This window comes from Sinocyclocheilus anshuiensis, unplaced genomic scaffold (assembly GCF_001515605.1).
Source record: "Sinocyclocheilus anshuiensis isolate Anshui unplaced genomic scaffold, SAMN03320099.WGS_v1.1 scaffold928, whole genome shotgun sequence".
NCBI classification, from domain to species: domain Eukaryota; kingdom Metazoa; phylum Chordata; class Actinopteri; order Cypriniformes; family Cyprinidae; genus Sinocyclocheilus; species Sinocyclocheilus anshuiensis.
Window position 1 is genome coordinate 1,609,223 of NW_015552531.1, and position 19,756 is coordinate 1,628,978.

The following is a 19,756-nucleotide window of genomic DNA, read 5'->3' on the forward strand; positions in this document are numbered from 1 at the left end:
GTTCACATGCTTGAAGTTATGAGATCAGGCAGATACAAAATTCTTTTTTTTTCTTTAATTTTTAGGATCATTCTAGAGAATTCTAAAGATGAATTCTACATAATTCAAATGTGAATATGAATTTCTTTCATAATTTACTCACCCACAATTATTCCAAACATGTTTGACTTTTTTTTTTTCTCTATGTGGAGCACAAGGAAATGTTAGTGGTTGAGGCTGTTATGCCTATTTTCTTTTTCTTTTCCATAGAATTGTCATTTTAAGTGAACTGTCCCTTTAAGAGGCAACATTTTTTCCTCTTTATTTAAATAATTTTTATGGGTATTTAAGGATCTTAAGGTATTTTTCTGCCAATTCATGTAAAATGCTTCTATTGAATCAATTAATTGAAACGGTCACTAGAGTGTATGACCCACTAGATAAGCCTAAAATAGAATAGTCTACGATATATCAATTGTTAGATAACATGTTTAAAATCTGAGGAATTTTAGGCTAAATTTTTGTTCCTGTGGCTGAAAGTACATGATTCCAGGGGGTTATTTTACCAAGTTTTAACATTTATTTACTGTAATGACATGAGGCAGATACAAAAGATTTCTTTTGATGTTTCCCGGGAATTCTAAAGAGCAATTCTACATAATTCAAAGGTGAAAATGGAAAATCTTTCCATCATTTAGGCCTGCTCACCCACAAATTATTTCAAACAAGTTTGACTTTTTTTCCTGTTTGTGGAGCACAAAAGGAGTCTTGCCTAATATCTCCATTTCTTATTCCATAGAATTTTCATTTTAAGTGAACTCTCTTTTCAAGGGGCAACATTTTCCCACTACAATTCATTTTTATGGACATTTTTACTTCTTAAGATATAACGTGTAAAATGCTTCTATTGAATCAATTAATTGAGAAACAGTCACTTCAGTGTGTAAACCCATTACTAGATATAACTAGAATAGAATAGAATACAATATATCAAATGTTAGATAATACATTTAAAATCTGAGGAATTTCAGACCGAATTTTTTTTTCTGTGGCTAAAAGTACATTGGAATTATTTAAACATTAATTTATATAGTCATGAACCCACATCACTTTACCACGACTAAGTTTGCTCTGTAAGACTGGGTTTGATCAGTTTCATCACTGAAAATTTCCTGAAAATTCAATACCCCTTAATCTGTGACTTTTCCCACACTGATTTGCAAAGGATAACGATCCTGTGAATTCAACAACATACATGCAAATTACTGCAGGCTTATCCAGTAGGTTAGAAAAACTCATATTCAGTCCAGCCTTCTCTGTCATTTACTCTGGAATAGCACAGTGTTCAGAAATTACTGCTACAACCCCATTGATCCACATGTAATAAAGTCTGCCATAAAGCTGCCGAGATGGTATTGTGAAAGAGACGGAGAGAAAAGAGAGGCAGGTAACACAGTGTTCCCTTCCAGGCAGCAGATGATCACGGGCCATCCGTCGGTTTCACTCCCGTGTGGTGACAGATCGGCCCGTCTGAGTCGCCACCCTGACTAATTAACCCTAAACAGTATGGACATTTTTACTTCTTAAGACATAACGTGTAAAATGCTTCTATTGAATCAATTAATTGAGAAACAGTCACTTGAGTGTGTAAACCCATTACTAGATATAACTAGAATAGAATAGAATACAATATATCAAATGTTAGATAATACATTTAAAATCTGAGGAATTTCAGACCGAATTTTTTTTTCTGTGGCTAAAAGTACATTGGAATTATTTAAACATTAATTTATATAGTCATGAACCCACATCACTTTACCACGACTAAGTTTGCTCTGTAAGACTGGGTTTGATCAGTTTCATCACTGAAAATTTCCTGAAAATTCAATACCCCTTAATCTGTGACTTTTCCCACACTGATTTGCAAAGGATAACGATCCTGTGAATTCAACAACATACATGCAAATTACTGCAGGCTTATCCAGTAGGTTAGAAAAACTCATATTCAGTCCAGCCTTCTCTGTCATTTACTCTGGAATAGCACAGTGTTCAGAAATTACTGCTACAACCCCATTGATCCACATGTAATAAAGTCTGCCATAAAGCTGCCGAGATGGTATTGTGAAAGAGACGGAGAGAAAAGAGAGGCAGGTAACACAGTGTTCCCTTCCAGGCAGCAGATGATCACGGGCCATCCGTCGGTTTCACTCCCGTGTGGTGACAGATCGGCCCGTCTGAGTCGCCACCCTGACTAATTAACCCTAAACAGTCAATGACAGCATGTAGGCCCAGTCTAACGAGACGTCCCACCACTGTCATTTGGTGCAGAGGAGCAGACGTCCATACTGGCACGAGTGTGTGTCTGCTGTAGTAATCAAGGCTTTGTATCGCACTTCGAAACTGATCCACACTGCGATTGTTCTGTTCAGTGTAGTCTCAGCTTCAGACGGACAGCCTACAGACTGCCCACAGTCAGTTTGATGACCGTCTGATGATTCATATTTTATACAAAACTGAAAAGCACTTGTGAAATTCACAAGCTCCAATCAGATTGTCTGACAGCAGCACAACATCGGGGAGTGTTGGGATATCGGGTATTATGAATATTTGCCAAAGTTTGTCAGGTTAGGGATGCATGATGTATCATACTTGTTATCGACTGATTTTACAGATTTTTCGATTTATCGGCAATGGTTATATTGAAAATGGCATATTTAAATGTTTATGGTCATTTCCACCGTTTTTACATATTGATCATCTTTACTGTGAAGCCTATTTTCCACCATATCAAAACAAAAAAATATATAATAATAATAATGCTTTGGAAAGTCATAATTATGATAAAAAATGAAATTATTATATATTAAGTGATAATAAATGTTAAAATTATGGCATTGTAAAATGTGGCTTTTTATGTCATAATTATGATTTACCAAAAGATGACTTTTCTTGTGTGGTGGAAATGGGCTTCCATATTCATTACTCAGAGTTAATCTTTAAAAACCCTACTTCTTTTTATAACACTGTTATGTAATCTTTAGCAAATCTCTCAATTAATATCTATTTTCATACTGAACATTATAATGTTGTGATGCCTAAATTCACTTTTAATTCAGCATTTTAAAAGATTGATTTTAGTGTTTTGTGAGACATTTTAAATTTATTCAGACAAAATAGTGTTCAGACAAAATTGGCCATTTATTGGGTATTGACTATAACATGAAAATAAGGTCCAAAAATAATTTAAAAAATGATCAATTATATATTAGAGACATTTAAAACAGTTTTATCTGAAGCATGTTTTCTGATTTGTTTTGAGTTATAAAATGAAATAGCCAGTGCTTATTACTTTTGGACAAACAGAAATTCTGATCCCAAAGTTCATAGAGATTGTTTATTCTTATATTATCTGGCACATAATAAAAATACAGAATGAACTGTGGTTGTTCTGTGCTGGTCAGATGGTCTGTTCCTGTTTAAGTTGGCAGTTCTTGGCCAGAATAAGCCAAGCTGTGAACCAGGTGTTACGCAGTTAGTCAACGGTCTGACTATGTGCTACTGTGTTCGATGCAGTTCAGACCTTTAACACATTATATTGTGTTTTCTATTCGCAATGTTTCATGAGACACTGATTTTCCATATTCACTTTTCTCTCACATGACAGACGGAGCCTCATCACGTCTTGGAGGACTCAACGGGAGAAGATGAAAATCTACCATGTCAAGTGAGTGTCATGCCTCCCCCCGCTCCTACACTCTTCTTACATCTCTCTCTCTCTTCTCAGTCTCCTCGAGCTCTTTCTTCTTTTTTTATCCCTGTCCATCTCATTTTTTTTGTGCCACGTCCCCTCGTGGGCTTTGATCTCCTTATATTATGGCTGTTCAGTGTTTTGTAACACTTGACATTTGTCAAGGAGCTTCTTTTCAAGGATGCAGCATAGAAAAGTGGCTCTTTTGAGATGGTGGTCTGAAATGCCCCTCCATGTGCATCTGTAAGGCGAGCTGGTGATAAATGGTAGCTATTGATCATGTGTTCCCCATAGACAGCAATTGTATCGATTGATCATCTGATTACCGTGTGTATGGCGAAGCTGGAAATCCGGCTTGTTACATGAGCACCCTTACAGTCACACTGAGCGGCACTGTACCATACTCATTGTATGGGGGCCCAGCATTCCTGTGCCCCTGCTGAAAAGATACCAGCCTAGACAACAAAGTGCTCATTGTTTTTGTTTGTGGGAGCATTTCTGTTTAAGCCGTAATGGTTGCTCTTGTTCAGGAAGGATTCTTCCTACACTCAGATGCCATTAATGAGTTTCCGTAATGCGCATGTAACAAGTCCATTATGACATCATGCAGTCTGACCTCATACAGGAAACGGCAAAGACTTTTTAGGTCTCCTCTCCCACTAAAACACTCCCCCGTCTTCCTCCCTAGCTGGTGCTGAGAAGCATTGATTTTTTAAATGCAGGGCAGATGGATCTATGGACCTTGTTTGCAAGGAAAGCTGGGCCATCAAAAACATTCTCTAGAATATATGCTTTTCTCTCTGAATGTCCCCGTACATAAGAACACACTCAAATTTATAAAGTGTCTGAAAGCCGCAAATGTTACATGATTGATGTGGGTTAGATGTGTACTGTTTCTTTTCTCGCTCCTTTTGTATCCACACTTGTGTTGGCCTTGTATTGGAGAATCTCATGAAAACACTTCAGTCATATTCTACATAATCAAAATAAAAAATAAGAAAATGAGACATTTTATAACAATTAAGCATATTTTTTCTCTAAATTCATGTTGCCATAATTTGTCTAGAATTTTTTAGTTTTTTCATTTTTATCACTTTCAGTGGTGACTGTCATAAAACTATCATTACTGTAATACTGTAATTTAAATATTTTGTACTGTAATACATTATATATTCAGTCTTACATTTAGTTGTATCAAATTTAAGGCCTTAAAAAGTCTTCAATTGTACACGAAAGTCTTAATTATGATTTCAAGAGGTCTTAAATTTGGGGGACGGAAAAACCAGAGTTGCGATATGGCTGAATGTGATGATTAAACTTCAAAAGGCTAACATTATGATTTCATTGAATAAACACGAGCGCTGCAGATTCAAAGTCCGGTGCTGTGCTGCTTTGTGTTCTGCCGTTACCGGGGAAACAGTTATATTTCTACCAAACGCTCCACCTGCTGGCAGAGAATGAATGAGCATTTTCAATAAAACTGTTGTTTTTTAGACCAATGTGAAAATCGACCCATGTTTTTTACACTGCAAACACGCAGAGCTTTAAATGTGAACTGGTGGATCGATAAGAAGACAATGCATTATAAAAATCTAAACATAGGGGTGTGGGATATGTATGGTCTGCGATAATATCGTAATTGTTGTTTTAACAGTGTGCGATTTGATATTATGAGTATATCGTGAAAAGCAAACACAAAACACACCTACAGAGTGCACGCATACATTAGGTGATGAAGTCTAGAAGGTTAGACTAGTGCCCGTGCGCATTTAGAGTGCGTTCTTTCACTGCATGAATCTGTCTATTAAAATGCATTAAAGGGGTCATATGATGCTTTTTTAAAGATCATTATTTTGTGTATTTGGTGTAACAGAATATGTTGACATGCTTTAATGTTCAAAAAACACATTATTTTTCAAATACTGTACATTATTGTAGGTCCTCTATGCCCCGCCTCTCTCAAACGCTTCGTTTTCTACAAAGTATCTTATCTATGCACAATCAGCTTGTAACACTCCAAAGAGAAAGGAAAACTTGAAATCGCATCATATGACCCCTTTAAGAATTATCACATAATTTAAGATATGGGGCAGAAAATGTATATCTTTATATAATTTCATATAGTTAATATCACACGAAGAGTGCCGTTTTTTTTCTCCAAAAGTAAGCATGATTACAAATGTGATACTGATTTTATACAACAGTTCAATAAACAAGTAGTTAATATTAAGAGACTTATGTTTTAGACACCATATTTCCTGTTTTTGCTCTATTTCTCCAACAAAGTTTTGTTCTTTAATGAATCAACCGTTTAAATGATTCGGTTCAAACGCAATGACTTATTAACAGTGACTTGCTGCCACCTGGTGGTTTTAATTTCACATTTAAGGTACCTTTTCATTTTTTAAATCATTTCAAATGTCAGTTTTCAATGTTTTATGTTTAAAATATCAAAACATTATTTATACATTTGTAATTGCAGGTAAAAGTATTTAATGTCCCTCAGAGCTGCATTAAACAGTGTGTAAATGCATCTAATTGACTCTTCTAATGCAGCTTCTGTGTTTCCTCTGCATTGCAAAGATAAATTTAGTTGATACTGATTTAATTTGCTTGGTAACAACCCAAATGCAAGAATTTGACTCAAAAGACGGTGCACACTTTTAGAAAAAATGTCTTAAAGGTAAAAATGCCCATAAAACATGTTGGAAATTATTCATTTCTATTACTGCTATGAACTGACCACACAGAATATGAAGAATATAAAAAAAATTCAGGAGTCAGCTGTCCACAGTAGTCCTTAAGCTATCAGCACAATAACACACTCAGCAAAATATCGTCTAATTATCTATATCAATAAAATCCCAGAATATTATCGAGATATCATTTTTTGACAATATCGCACACCCCTAATTTATGTTATTTAATTGATATAATAATTTATTGATAATAATTGTTTAAATTAATATAATAATTAATACTTTTGACTCATCCATTTTCTTAACAATGGTTTAAAGGCTGCAATGTAAAGTTTATCATTTTATAAAACTTTGTTTTTGTGAAAACTTGTATCTGAACTGTAAATTATGCTTTTTACAGTAATTTTAAAGTTTAATATGGTACTACATTGCCCTACCCCGCTCATATGGTATTCATTTTATTTGTGCAGGTCTTAAAAAAGGTCTTAAAGTCTTAAATTTGAGCTTAAAAATCCTGCAGAAATCTTGTCTGCAGATCTTAATAAAAATCTTAATCCGCCCTTATACAAATTAAGGCCTTAAAAGGGTCTGAAATCAGAGCAGAAAGTCATAAACTCATGGCATTAAATGTTGCATGTACTGCAAAAAAATTCATATCTTTCACAGTATTCTTGTCTTGTTTTCCAATACAAATAAATAAACAACCTTAAATCATAAATATAATCATAAAATACAAAATGAATAAGTTAATTAATAAATTAATTAAATTAATTGGAACTAAATTAATTGAGTTTTAAGTGAGAACAAAACTCTCCAATGAGGTATCAAAATGTGCTCTATTTTATATATATTAATTATATATCGCAGTATATATCTTTCTAACTATTACAGTAATGAAAATTAGTTTTGTTATTCATTATGTTAATGAGAATTTAGTGGGAGGAAATATTCCTAGTTGTCATGACAGTAAATAATGCAAAAAAAAACTTTATTCCTAATTATATAAATGCCTATATATATAAGCAAAATGTTTTTTATTTAAAATAATAATAAATAAATAAAAAATAAAGCCATAATACATTATGGTGGGTGTATTTTGTTTGCTTGCTTTCTTGCATGCTTGCTTATTTATTTATTTATGCATGCATTCATTCGTTCATTCATTCTTGAGCAAAATATAATTTCTTATGTTTTATTTAAAAATTAAATGCTCTACCACTATGCATTTGTCAAACAGAAGAGTACATATGACATGTCCATCAATGGTTCAGCTTTATAAATGCATATGGGTGTGTATCTAGGGGTTTTGTGTCTGTTTAGTAGACTGGTTGTTTTTATGTGCCTATGTGTGTTCACCTGGACTTGTTCCGATCCCTGTGTTTAATGGGGCGTATGAGGGTAAACAATATTTCAGTAGCGTAATGAGAGTTAATGAGTAGGAGAGTGTGTGAATGCATTAGTCATGTGCTCAGTTAAATGGTCTTAAAGCAGCTCCCTTTCTCAGAATAGCTAATAAAACGGGAAGAAAGGAGTGAAAGTGTGTGTTCGTTATATTTAGTTTGCAATCAGCCACTTAACTTTATCTGGAAGCCATTTGAGAGTTTATAAACGGGATTATATTTAAATTCATTCTCAAAACAGATGCAAAACAGCAGATCACTCCAGTTAGCAGCTCACTGGCTCCCTCTGGTGAAAACGTACAGCTTATATTAAGGTGATTTGTTTAAATTTAGATGAAAAGCATTTAGAAGACACTAACATAGAGTGGTTAACAAACTTTTTGATCCAACACGTACACTTATTACACTTATTATTTCCCTGGAGTGACCCGGGATTACATGCGCAGTAATGATGACTCATGGGTCTATGTAGTTCAGACTTTTTGGTTGCAAGCTGAGATATTTATCCACTGCACCACAGGTATATGCGAAAGAAACTCTACTAGAGAAGAGCTAGCTAAAAAAAATGACCAACACATTTTTTACACTCAACACCACTCCATCACTAGTGAGAATTTCCCATAATTCAAAACGATTTGAAACGCCCCCTTTCTTTGCAACTATCCCCTCATCAGGTAGCTATGACTGTCTGTCGTCCTGCCAAGCACTGTGATCAGACTCTGACACTGATGTACTGTATGTGTCCAGCATCATCCATGTCTGTGTGCGGGGCGTGTGTGGTGTGTGTCGCTTGTTTGTGCTAATGTTTGTCTCCAGATCTGGCAGATGGTATTTAATCTTCTCTGGCCATCTGGACTGACATTCTCTCGCATTCGGACACCCACTCTTGCCTCTTTTTACCTCTCTCTCCCTCTCTCTCGCTCTCCATCTCTGTCTTCTTCTGCAGTCATTCGTGTGAGAGCGTGCCGAGACATCATGCTGTCTTTTATCTACTCTGACTCACTCTTCCAGCATGGCCATGCACACCTGATTCACAGAACTTGCCTGACTGTGATTAAGTAACAAACACGGCTTAAAAATGACTCAGAGAGAGCATTTTAATTTGCTGTGGAATCAGTCATTAGCTAGCACCACTATTGCTCATAGTCAAGGTTAGGGATTGGAATAATGTATTAAATGGAAATGAATGATACATTAGATCATACAGATTGTTCCAAAGAAGTGTGCTGTTTAGGTGCACTCAAATCTATTGTCAGTTTCAAACTAAACAGCTTTTTGATGGTCAATCCGACTAATGCGCATTGACAACTTGAACCCAGTGTGAGATCTGTATGAGTAAATGTTTTGCCCCTCTTCAGAACTCCAAAATTTCCATTTAAATGACTAGATTTTGTCTGCAAAATTTCACCTATACTGTAAATGTGACCGCATCTTTAATATTTAAAGTTATTTGACAAAAAATTCCTTTAGACCAGGAACCCCTAGGGGTTTGTGAGGGAACTGCAGAGGGGTTTGTGAGTTGATGGAAAGCCAATAATTTATTAAATCATTCAAATATAAAATTTTATTTTTAATAAAAACATTCAAAATAAAATGGTCACAAAAGACACTTTGTTTCACTGAAATATTAACTTGAAAATCTTAGAGGATACTTCAAATATTTTAGGTCAGAGAGGTTTTGCTGACAAAAAGGTCTAGGAATCCCTGCCATAAAGTGCATTTGTGGGAACATTTGTGAAATTTTGTGGGCAAAAAAGATCAGTTGTCCATTGTCAGTAGTGTAGCAATGTATGAAGCACAACTGTGCTTTTCTGACTATTGATCTAAATGTAGAATGTATATTGCTTTCATGATAAATTAGGTCTCATTAGGGAGTCTTTCGAGTGCAGTGCGTACTCATGTTAATGTGAATGTGTTTACTGTGTTTGTATAGGCCTATATTTATGTAAACCTTTGGCTTTTTCAGGATTACATTTCTCTGCAGTGTTCCTTCCTGTTTCTCAACCGAAATCAGTCCATATATTTTCAGTTACAGGCCTTATGATCCTGCACCAATTGATATAAAATACCCATAATACCCTCTTGATTGATGAAAACATGGGTCTGTTTACTGACAGATCTATTAAGAGCCGTTTACACACGATGCTGATGGCGTGACCAGGCGGTGATTCAGTCACAATCCCTCCCCACCCCATCCTCAGTCCCAGCGGCATCGTGATGGGTCACAGCTGGTGACTTACAGTCCTCTAATGCTTGAGGATCAATAGAGCTTGCTGGGAGTGATGACCCTCTCTGCCTGTTTGCTGGGTCTGTGGATCCATGTGTCCATGTGTGTAACACACACACACACACACACACACACACACACACAGAGAGGTTATATTGGGTAATGGCATTAATTCTCACTAAAGGCTTCCTGTGGATCTTTCATTGTGAAGCTCTCTCCTCTAACGTCCCACATAACCTGGACACAAAAGCGGTGTGACGGCACTCTGTATGTGTGAGAGAGTGAGAGTGGGTGTGTGTCAGAGACATGGCGTGTGACTGCGGAGCGATCCGAGACCCTCTGAATCTGTGTTGGTTAAACTCTGCTCTTTGTTCCCAGCTGAATAAGTGTGGGAGAGTTGATTCATCTTCATTCCTTTGCACAAGAGCTGCAAGGACAGGCTCTCATTAGCACGGCAAACCCACAGCCTCAAAAGTGGGGTGGGGGATCGGTCAGGACCCGGAAAGTCTTTCTGTATCTCGGGGTGATGATGAGGGGTACTGTGCAACAAAGCCTCAGTCTGCAAGGCTCAACAGTAAGGATTATTTCTGCTGGCACAGTTGGACAAGTAGGTTAGATTTTTAATTGCCTTTGCCACTTGACCTGATACATTTTTTTAGCAACATATATTTATGTGAAGGGAAATATTTGTATTATATATATATATATATATATATATATATATATATAATTATTTAGTTATTTATTTATTCATTTATTTAGGAAGAAATGTTTACTTTTATTAATCAAGGATGTATATAAAATGTAGCACAGTTTCATCAAAATTCCAAAATTAAGAATAATAAGAAATGTTCCTTGAGCACAAAATCAGCATATTAGAATGGTTTCTGAAGGATCATGGGACACTGAAAACTGGAGTAATGGTTGCTGAAAATTCTGCTTTGTCATCACAGAAATAAACTTTGTTTTAAAGTATGATTACAATTTAAAATAACTGTTTTAATAGATTTTAATATATTTCACGATATTACTCTTTTGACTGTATTTTTGATCAAATAACTGCAGCCATGGTGAGCATAAAAGACTTGTTTCAAAAGCATTAAAAATCTTACTTTTAAACTTTTGAACAATTGAATATATAATATAATATAATTATAATATGATATAATATAATATATTTACATATATTAAATACATTTTTAACAACACATTTGTATGCATCAGGTAAAAATCAATTTTATGATATTGTATATAATATTATAATGTTTTTTATAACTTTTTTATATTATTTATTATTTTTACTGCAGTAATAGCTAGGCATTTTACACCTCTGATATAAAAAAATATTGCATATGGTGCGAACATTATTTATTTATATAATATTTTTTAACACTGCAATTTAGACCACATTACATGGATGTGATCAGACAAATGTAAAATGGCTGGAACACACATACGCTTTTGATAGTGCAATGATCGCTCCGTCAAGTGGTCTGAAACTCTCTCACATTGACTTTGATCCATTGTTCATTCATATATTTAAGCCCTGGTCTGTACTGCCAAGATGAACACATGACAGAGGAATGTGAACAAAAAAACAAGGAAAGTAAAGTTGCAGCCAGAGAGAAAATTGAAGGCAGAGGAAGAGAAACCATTTTACGAGAGAGATTGTGGAGGGGGGGTGGTTGTTGAAAAGTTATTGAGATCTAGAGAGGGGTTCCATTAATCTTGTCTCTGTTGGCTTTAATGCAAATGTCTTCTTCAGCGGCACTCACTCTGCAGTTAAATCACCCTCCATCTCATACATCGGTGGCCCAGTGCCACAACGACAATAATTGTGAATGATTCCAGTGAGTGTTTTGATAAGACAGACACATCTGAGAAGCAGTAGGAGAGACTCACTGAGAAAATGCTGCTATTTTCAGCAGTGTGCAGTCTATGCTGTGTCAGGATGAGTAAGTGCTGTCCATTGCGCTGCATTCATTGGGCATCTCAAAGGCAAACAAGGCTATCCTATTTATATGATTCAAAAGTTTTTTTTTCTTTTGAATACTTATTCAGCAAGGACAAGTTAAATTGTTTGTTGTTCGTTTGAACTTTCTATTCATCAAAGAATCCTGAAAAATGTATCACAGTTTCAACAAAAATATGAAGCAGCAAAACTGTTTTCAACATTGATAATAATAATAAATGTTTCTTGAGCACTCAGCATATTAGAATGATTTCTGAAGGATCATGTGACACTGAAGACTGGAGTAATGGCTATAATGGCTACAGCTTTGCATCACTGGAATAAATTACATTTTTAAATATATTCAAATACAAAACAGTTATATTAAATTGGAATAATATTTCACAATATTACTGTTATAATATATATTATAAAATATAGCTGATATATAATTTGTTTTAAAGAAATCATAAACATTATTAGTGTTGTTGTTATTATTTGTTTTCATTATTGCCTTTTTAAATGGGCTTTTGTATGCATTTTATTTTTATTAACTTCTTAAAAACATTCTTATATAAAAAATATTGCAGAATGTCCAGTATTTAATGTCCAATATTCATGGGTGGTAAATTTTTCTCCATTGGAGTGTGACAAAAAACATTCATTTTAGACCCTGGTCTCACATCATTCTGTCTTTCGATCAATAAACTCTTCAGATTCTGTGTCCAGCTTCATTCAGCGCTAAGCGCTCTGTGCTGTTTATCGTTCTCTAACTTAAAAAAAACAGCAGAGTTGATGTCGCATTTCCCTCTGAGACAAGAAGGAGACAAGGATGATGTTTTTCCACATCTGAAGGCGTGTTGGGAGGCAGTCTTGGCACAGTTCCACGCGTGAGAGGAGGATTTTACATGCCTGTGAGGTCAGGATCTGAAGGTGATGTAATGTCCTCGTCAGGGTGCCGCACTTCCTGAGAGCTTTCCAAGAACAGGGGGCCAATGGGAGGGTTCCTGCTCTGTCATTCAGCACAGGAAGTTGGATGAAGCAGATGAAAAAATAAACACCCAACTTTGAACTTGATCCGGTGCCACGTGACCTGGTTCAGCCCAGGATGATCTGACGTAGACTGAATCTCAGCTGGAGAAGATCGGCTATTTAAGATCTAAAAACTTTCCCTCAACATCTCACTCATTTTAAATGTTCTTTGAGATGTTAAGAGCACATTTCCACATTTTTCTTGGGTTAAAAGGGCCCTACACCTTAAAATATTAGCGATGATCCTGGTCCTAAGCATTATATAACTGTGGAGGATGTGCGACAGACCAAGCAGCAGGAAACTGAGACTCTCTTTGCATGCGCAATTGTGCGTGTTGTTTACATCGTGTGTGTGTGTGCGTGCATGCGTGTGTGTGTGTGTGTGTGTGTGACTCTCGTGTTTTCAGGATCGATCCAACAGCGCCAGTGAGGAAGAGCAGGGATGAAGATCCACAGCAAACCACTAAAGATACAAACACACCATACATGAAGAACACGATCATCCCTTCATCAGCACCCAGAATAATCGTTCGTTCACACTTTCATCTTTCACTCGTGGAGGACTGTACCGAGAGTCTTCAGACCCGGACGAGATGCTGTTTAGACCTCTTCATGTTTCTGTGACACTGAATATTAGACGTTGCTGTTTTAGAAGGGCAACATTTGTGACCGTATGTCAAATTATCTAGTTTAACCCCAGTAACCTGTCAGTTAATTGCACTAGTGTGTCATTAGCAGAACATTAGCATGTACAGTAGATGTAATAGCTTAGAAGCAGCCTGTTATTATATGCTTGTATGATCGTTGTTTTGCTGTACAACAGTGTGTGTGTGTGTGTGTGTGTGTGCGTGCGTGCGTGCGTGTGTGTGTGTGCGCGCGCTACAAGACCAGCTTTAAAGGGATAGTTCACCCAAAAATGAAAATGTGATGTTTATCTGCTTACCCCCAGGGCATCCAAGATGTAGGTGACTTTGTTTCTTCAGTAGAACACAAACTGAGATTTTTAACTCACCTCATTAACTCGTTACTCGAGTTAATGAGGGATAAGAACGCCGCATTTGTGTTTACACGAGCATGTGATCCAGCTCAGATCCGGTGTGCGTTCACATTTACATGATGTTTCAGAGCGCTTCTGTCTGCAAGAACCCTCTAAACCCTTTCACTCAAGTTCATGTAAGTGTGAACGTCAGGTCAGTGTGAGAACGGCCTTAAAGAGATAGTTCACCAAAAAATTAAAATGTGATGTTTATCTGCTTACCCTCAGGGCATCCAAGATGTAGGTGACTTTGTTTCTTCAGTAGAACACATATGGAGATTTTTAAAAACTGAACAGTATTTATATCGTTTTTTACCTCTGATGAACTGCAATGTCTGAACTGTCCTGAGCGCGTTCTCAACAGCCGGCGCATGACGGGTCGTCTTCTTCTTCTTGCTTTATGGCGGATCGCAGACTTATAAGTGCATTACCGCCAGTGTACACACTCATATACAGCCCTACTTGTATGTTCATGGCTGATATATTAGTGATGCTCTCTTTGGACAGATGTGCCTCTTCCTGTGCAGGTGTTGCCTAGGAAACCAGGGCAGGACATGGTCTAATCTCAGCGCTAACCTGCAGCTGTAGGCCCTTCCTGGGCAGGCGTTTCCTTTTATGTCTTTTGTGTACATGTATGACTGCACCACAGTCGTACCGCCTAAGTGACCACTCCTGCCATGCTGGACGAGGGTTCCGGATTAACCGTCCACAGCGTGAAGTGACTGACATGCGGACAGGGCCATGCTGAAAATGTTTCCCTTGCGGATCAGGCAGAGAAACACACGGGTAGGAGCCCTTTGGTATAGTCAGTTTGAAATATTAGACAGATTAAAGCTAGTAATTGTAGTATTTCTGTGACTATTGCAGCATGTCCAGCTCACATATGCTTTCTGAAGGTTAAGCGGATCTGATATAAACCATTAGCTGCGTTACCTTTCTTTTAAGGGGGAGACGTTTCATACATTTTTTTTTATAGGTCAAGGGAAGAGGGCATAAGGAGGAAACTGATGATGTACTAAGGATGTAGTGTGTAGTTTGTGTCTTTGTGGGGTTTCTTTGCTCATTGGCATTTTGAGCAGGAAGAACCACGTCAAAGGACTGAAACATTCATTTTTCAGAAGTCTAGAGCATGAAATAGTTACAAATCTCCCTCAGCTCTCCACTGTTTTGTCATAGGCCACACTTTCTCATAATTCTGTTTCAGATTTTGTGTTGTGCATGTGTTCTTTTGTTGCGTCTTACTCTAATGAGTGAATGCTTTGTGCCCTAGAGACTGACAGTTCGGCACAGTCTGAACTATTGCAATTAGTGGACCTGGCTCCAGAAAAGGGCCCCAGAGAAACAAAATGAATAGGGACATTGACAATGACTCTGTGTAGATGAGGATATGTGTGTTTGTGGTTGAGACCTTGTTTTTTGTGTTTGAATGTTACACAGTTGCTTAGATGAAATCTGTCAAGAACACATCTGGCTCTTATTTCACCCTAAAATCTAAAGAAAATATTATTTATTTATTTAATTAATTTAAATGTAATGCATTATTATACTGTTACTGTTTATGTACATTTTAATTCATAATACATTTTTAATGATAATTTAAAAAAATGTATAAATCTGGACATAATTTAAAGTTATTTTATACAACTTAATGTTAAAAATATATTAGTATACACTACCGTTCAAACATTTGGGATCAGTAAGATTTTTTTCATGTTTTTAAAACAAGTATTATTGTGTAATATTATGAAATTTTATTACAATTTAAAATAGCTCTTTTCCATTTTAATATATTTTAAAATGTAATTAATTTCTGTGAGGTCAACGCTGAATTTTCAGCATCATTACTCCAGTCACATGATTCTTCAGAAATCATTCTAATAGGCTGATTGGTGCTCAAGATACATTTCTTATTATTATCAATGTTGAAAATGGTTAATATTTGCTTAATATTTTTGTGGAATCTGTCATGCATAATATTCTTTTACTGTCACTTTTGATCAATTTAATAAAAAAAAAATCTTACTGACCCCAAACTTTTGAACTGTAGTGTATGTAGAAGTTGCAAATAAAAGTATTGTTTGCTGTATGTTCATTAAAGCTAATGCATTAGCTAATTGAACTTTTTGTGAAGTATTACCCTTTTGCCTAAAAAAAATGCAATGCTAGGAATGTTAAGATTTGCATTGTGACATCATTTTTATGATAGGCTTCATTTGCTGTATGCAAAATATTCTCGTTTGGTTTTGGGGTAAATGTGATCCAGATGTGTTTTTGGCATGTTTGATTCAAAACCTGGTAGACTGTCAGTTTGGTGTTATGTGTTGGTCTGGTCTTTCTGACGTCTGTAAAAATCAAATGAATCAGACTGACATTTTGATTTCTCTGTATTGGCTAGGAGGACCAAGCTTTCATTTCTTTCTTTCTTTGCATTTTTGTCTTTTCTTTTCATCTCTTTTATGTTTTCTTCGCTCTCCGGGCATTTCGAGTTCACAGGCAGCACAGAAATTGTCAGGAAGTTAAGATTGTGGAGTTGGACACAAAGGGAGGCACAGAGGAAACACTTTAAAAAGAAATATAACCCAGTTCGAATACAGTCGGCATTATTGTGACTTGCAAACCACCCAGAGGAGCCTAGAAACCAGATAATCAGGTTTTTGTTTTTGACTTGTCATGGCTCAATTCAAACCTCTGACCTTTAAGTACCACAGAAACCCAGAATACATGCTCTGGTTTTTGTGGGGTCTTTGCCTAGTTGTCTTCAGACATCTTTTTAAATTAGTCATTCAGCTCCTGAGTGTTTCTGTCAGTTAAAATATTACAGAAAGTTCAGTGCTGTGGGCCAAAGCTTTGAGTCGGACCGCATTGAGAAGACTAGCTCACTTATAATTGATTAGTTCTATTGATCTTCCTATCCTCCCTCGGAAATGTATGAATAAATTATGCCTCCATCTCTCTTCCATTTGCTTCATGTAGAAATCTTTTTGTCGCTTAAAAAATGTACACACTTAATTTTTCTTAAGAATATGGATTGATATTGGATATGTCATTGAAAGAATCTGTTTTAATCGGTTATGATTTTTTTTTTCAAATATTATTTTAGAATATTTTTTTTTTTAGCCCCTTAAATATTAATATTGTATAAAAATTTAGAAATAATTTATTTATTTATTTATAAATAAATAAAATTTATTTATTTATTTTAGCATTTTAAATTTTAATGATTAATATTCTATATTAATACATATTATTAAAATGTATTTATTTATTTTAGCATTTTAAATTTTAATGATTAATATTCTATATTAATACATATTATTTAATCTTTTATTTATTTATTTTTATTTTAGAATATTTTATATTTTTTAGGTTAGCTTTTTGCCAATTTTATTAAGAATAGTGAAAGAAGAAGAACAAGAAATTAATGAATGCAAATGAAATCAGGAAATTCTGCAAGCTTTATTCAAACTTCTGTCGCCCACATGAGAGCCACAGTTTATTTAGTTTAATTATCTCTATACTGTCATGCTGTGCTTTATTTGTATGCTCATATTGCTCTTCTCTGAGTTTCCACAATGCACCTGTCTCTGAAGTCTTTGAGTTTTAAGAGTTTTACCATCTCATGAATAGTTTGATTTTTCTGTTCTTGAATGGAGTGTCAGACTCTCACTTGTCATTCACTGCTAGTGACCTTGAAATTCATCAGTACAATGAGAGAAACTGGATCCTCAGAGATCTCACAGCTGCTCTCTGAGGTCAGAAACCTGCTCCGTTGAGTTGCATAACCCATTGCTCCCACGCAAAACCCAAACCCAGAGCACTGTCCAAATCAGACAGAGTTCGCCACTCGGCTTCTGTTTATTAGCACCTGACTTATCGTAATAGGAAACTCTCCTCGTACCATGATAATGTGCTCTTTTCAGAGCTGTTGGTTGAGCTTGTGTCATCTGAGTGGAAAATGGTGAGTGTGGCGCCCTGTTTATGGGGCATAGAGTTTGCCTTTCTGACTTCAAGGGCCTCAGAGCCGGGCCAGCCGAGCTGTTAATTGTGTTGCGCAAGCGGCTTTAGTGAAACTGACTCCCAGAATTCCATACATGCAGCTGACAGGATCTACAAGCATGGAGAGGTGGAAAATAGATTGTATGTTCCTCTTTGGCGATGCCTATAAGCCTGTATTGTCCCTCAGTAATGTCCTCTTGGGTAATCAATGGTGTAAAAAGGAAACTGGGTTTGTAAAGTAGTTATGCACTGATATTTTGGTCAGGCTGATTATTCAGACAATATTTGACCAGTTTCCCCCATGTGTTGGTTTCAAAATGTACCAACCTTGCCGATGGAGAATACTCAATTTCTGTTTTCAAGTGAATTGAGTTATTGTAGTTGTGTAAAATAAATGTTTGTTTAACTTTTATCAATATTTTAGATGTTTTGTTTCTGCTGGCCCAAATTTTACTTGCCCTGCCAACATTTTTTACGGAGCCACTGGCCCCCCAAAATATATATTTTGCTTTAAATGTTTGTTTTTTTTACTTCACATTTCTTCACTTTTTTTCTTTGCTTTTTTTCCTTTACGAAAAGAACAATTGCAGCAAGCAAAATTAATAAACACAAAACAATGGAACATGATGCAAAACTATGTTCTTTAAAGTAATTTTTGGCAAAACCCTCATCCATGTTAGTCAGCTACATAACACACACACACACACTATTTATTATTTATCATTTATCATGGCCATGGGTCACAGTGGTCTCTAGTTATCAACACTGATTACATTTGTAAAGCAGTTGTAGGGTTTTGTAAGTGTTTGTGGAGTTAATTGAAAGTTCACTGTGTTCTGCACACCTATAGACTGTTTGAAGGCAGTAGTTCTTGCTTTGCACCACTGGACTGTACACAACAGGTGTTGTTAATCTCAGCTGTAGCCCGACATCCTGAAACAAGGCTGAGCGTGTGTGTATGTGTCTCTGTGTGACTGGTCAGCTGTGAGAGTGTGTGGGGATCTCCAGGACTCTGTACTGGAGGGATTGGCAGGTTCTTGGGAGGGGAATCTCCCAGTTTGGCTTTAACACTCCCTGCTTCAGGACTGGGCTTCCCCACTTAGTGAATCAGTGATTGTCATCCAGGCACTCACTCCTTACAACTTCTTGCATATCCTGGCACACACACTCACTCACTTGGACCGTGTTCCTCCAGACCAGAGGCAGAAGTAGGGCAGTAGCGGTATGGCAGCTTCTAAGCCCTGGACGCTTGTTTTCGGTGAAGCAGTGATCTGCATGCTGCAATGTAGGCTGAAGGCTCTACGGAGGCTGTTTCAGAGACAGCCTGAAAGATTCCCCTGCAGATCGGTGAGTACTGTACTCTGGACAGTGATCAGGTTTCCGCTTGGCTCCAAAGCTGACGTGTACCTCCGGAAGGCATTTATTAGACACTCACTTACAGGTTACTATGGAAAACATACTTTATTATTATATATTAAATTATATCTTATTACTTTTAAGTTTATTGAAATGTATTAATGTGAGTTTGTAGGTGTTTTTTCACTTAGCTTTATTTTTTAGGCATCTTGTAAAATTAATTAATAAAAAAAGAATAAAAAAATTAATAAATATAATTAAGATTCAATATGTGTATATATAGTTTTGAAATCTTATTTATGTTTTTTAAATATATAATTATTATATATAAT

General features: G+C 36.1%; 1 protein-coding gene across 2 annotated transcripts in view; it reads left to right on the plus strand.

The window, feature by feature from the left end:
- The window catches only part of LOC107663698 (ribosomal protein S6 kinase alpha-3), a 38,033-nt gene that overhangs the window by 898 nt on the left and 17,379 nt on the right, over positions 1-19,756 (plus strand). The window contains exon 2 of one of the 2 annotated variants that reach the window (XM_016453989.1): positions 3,644-3,703. In XM_016453989.1, coding sequence (XP_016309475.1) covers positions 3,644-3,703 — 60 coding nt within the window. Of the gene's footprint in view, positions 1-3,643; positions 3,704-14,778; positions 14,859-19,756 lie in introns of those variants that run through there. The other variant, XM_016453991.1, reaches the window with a different exon arrangement.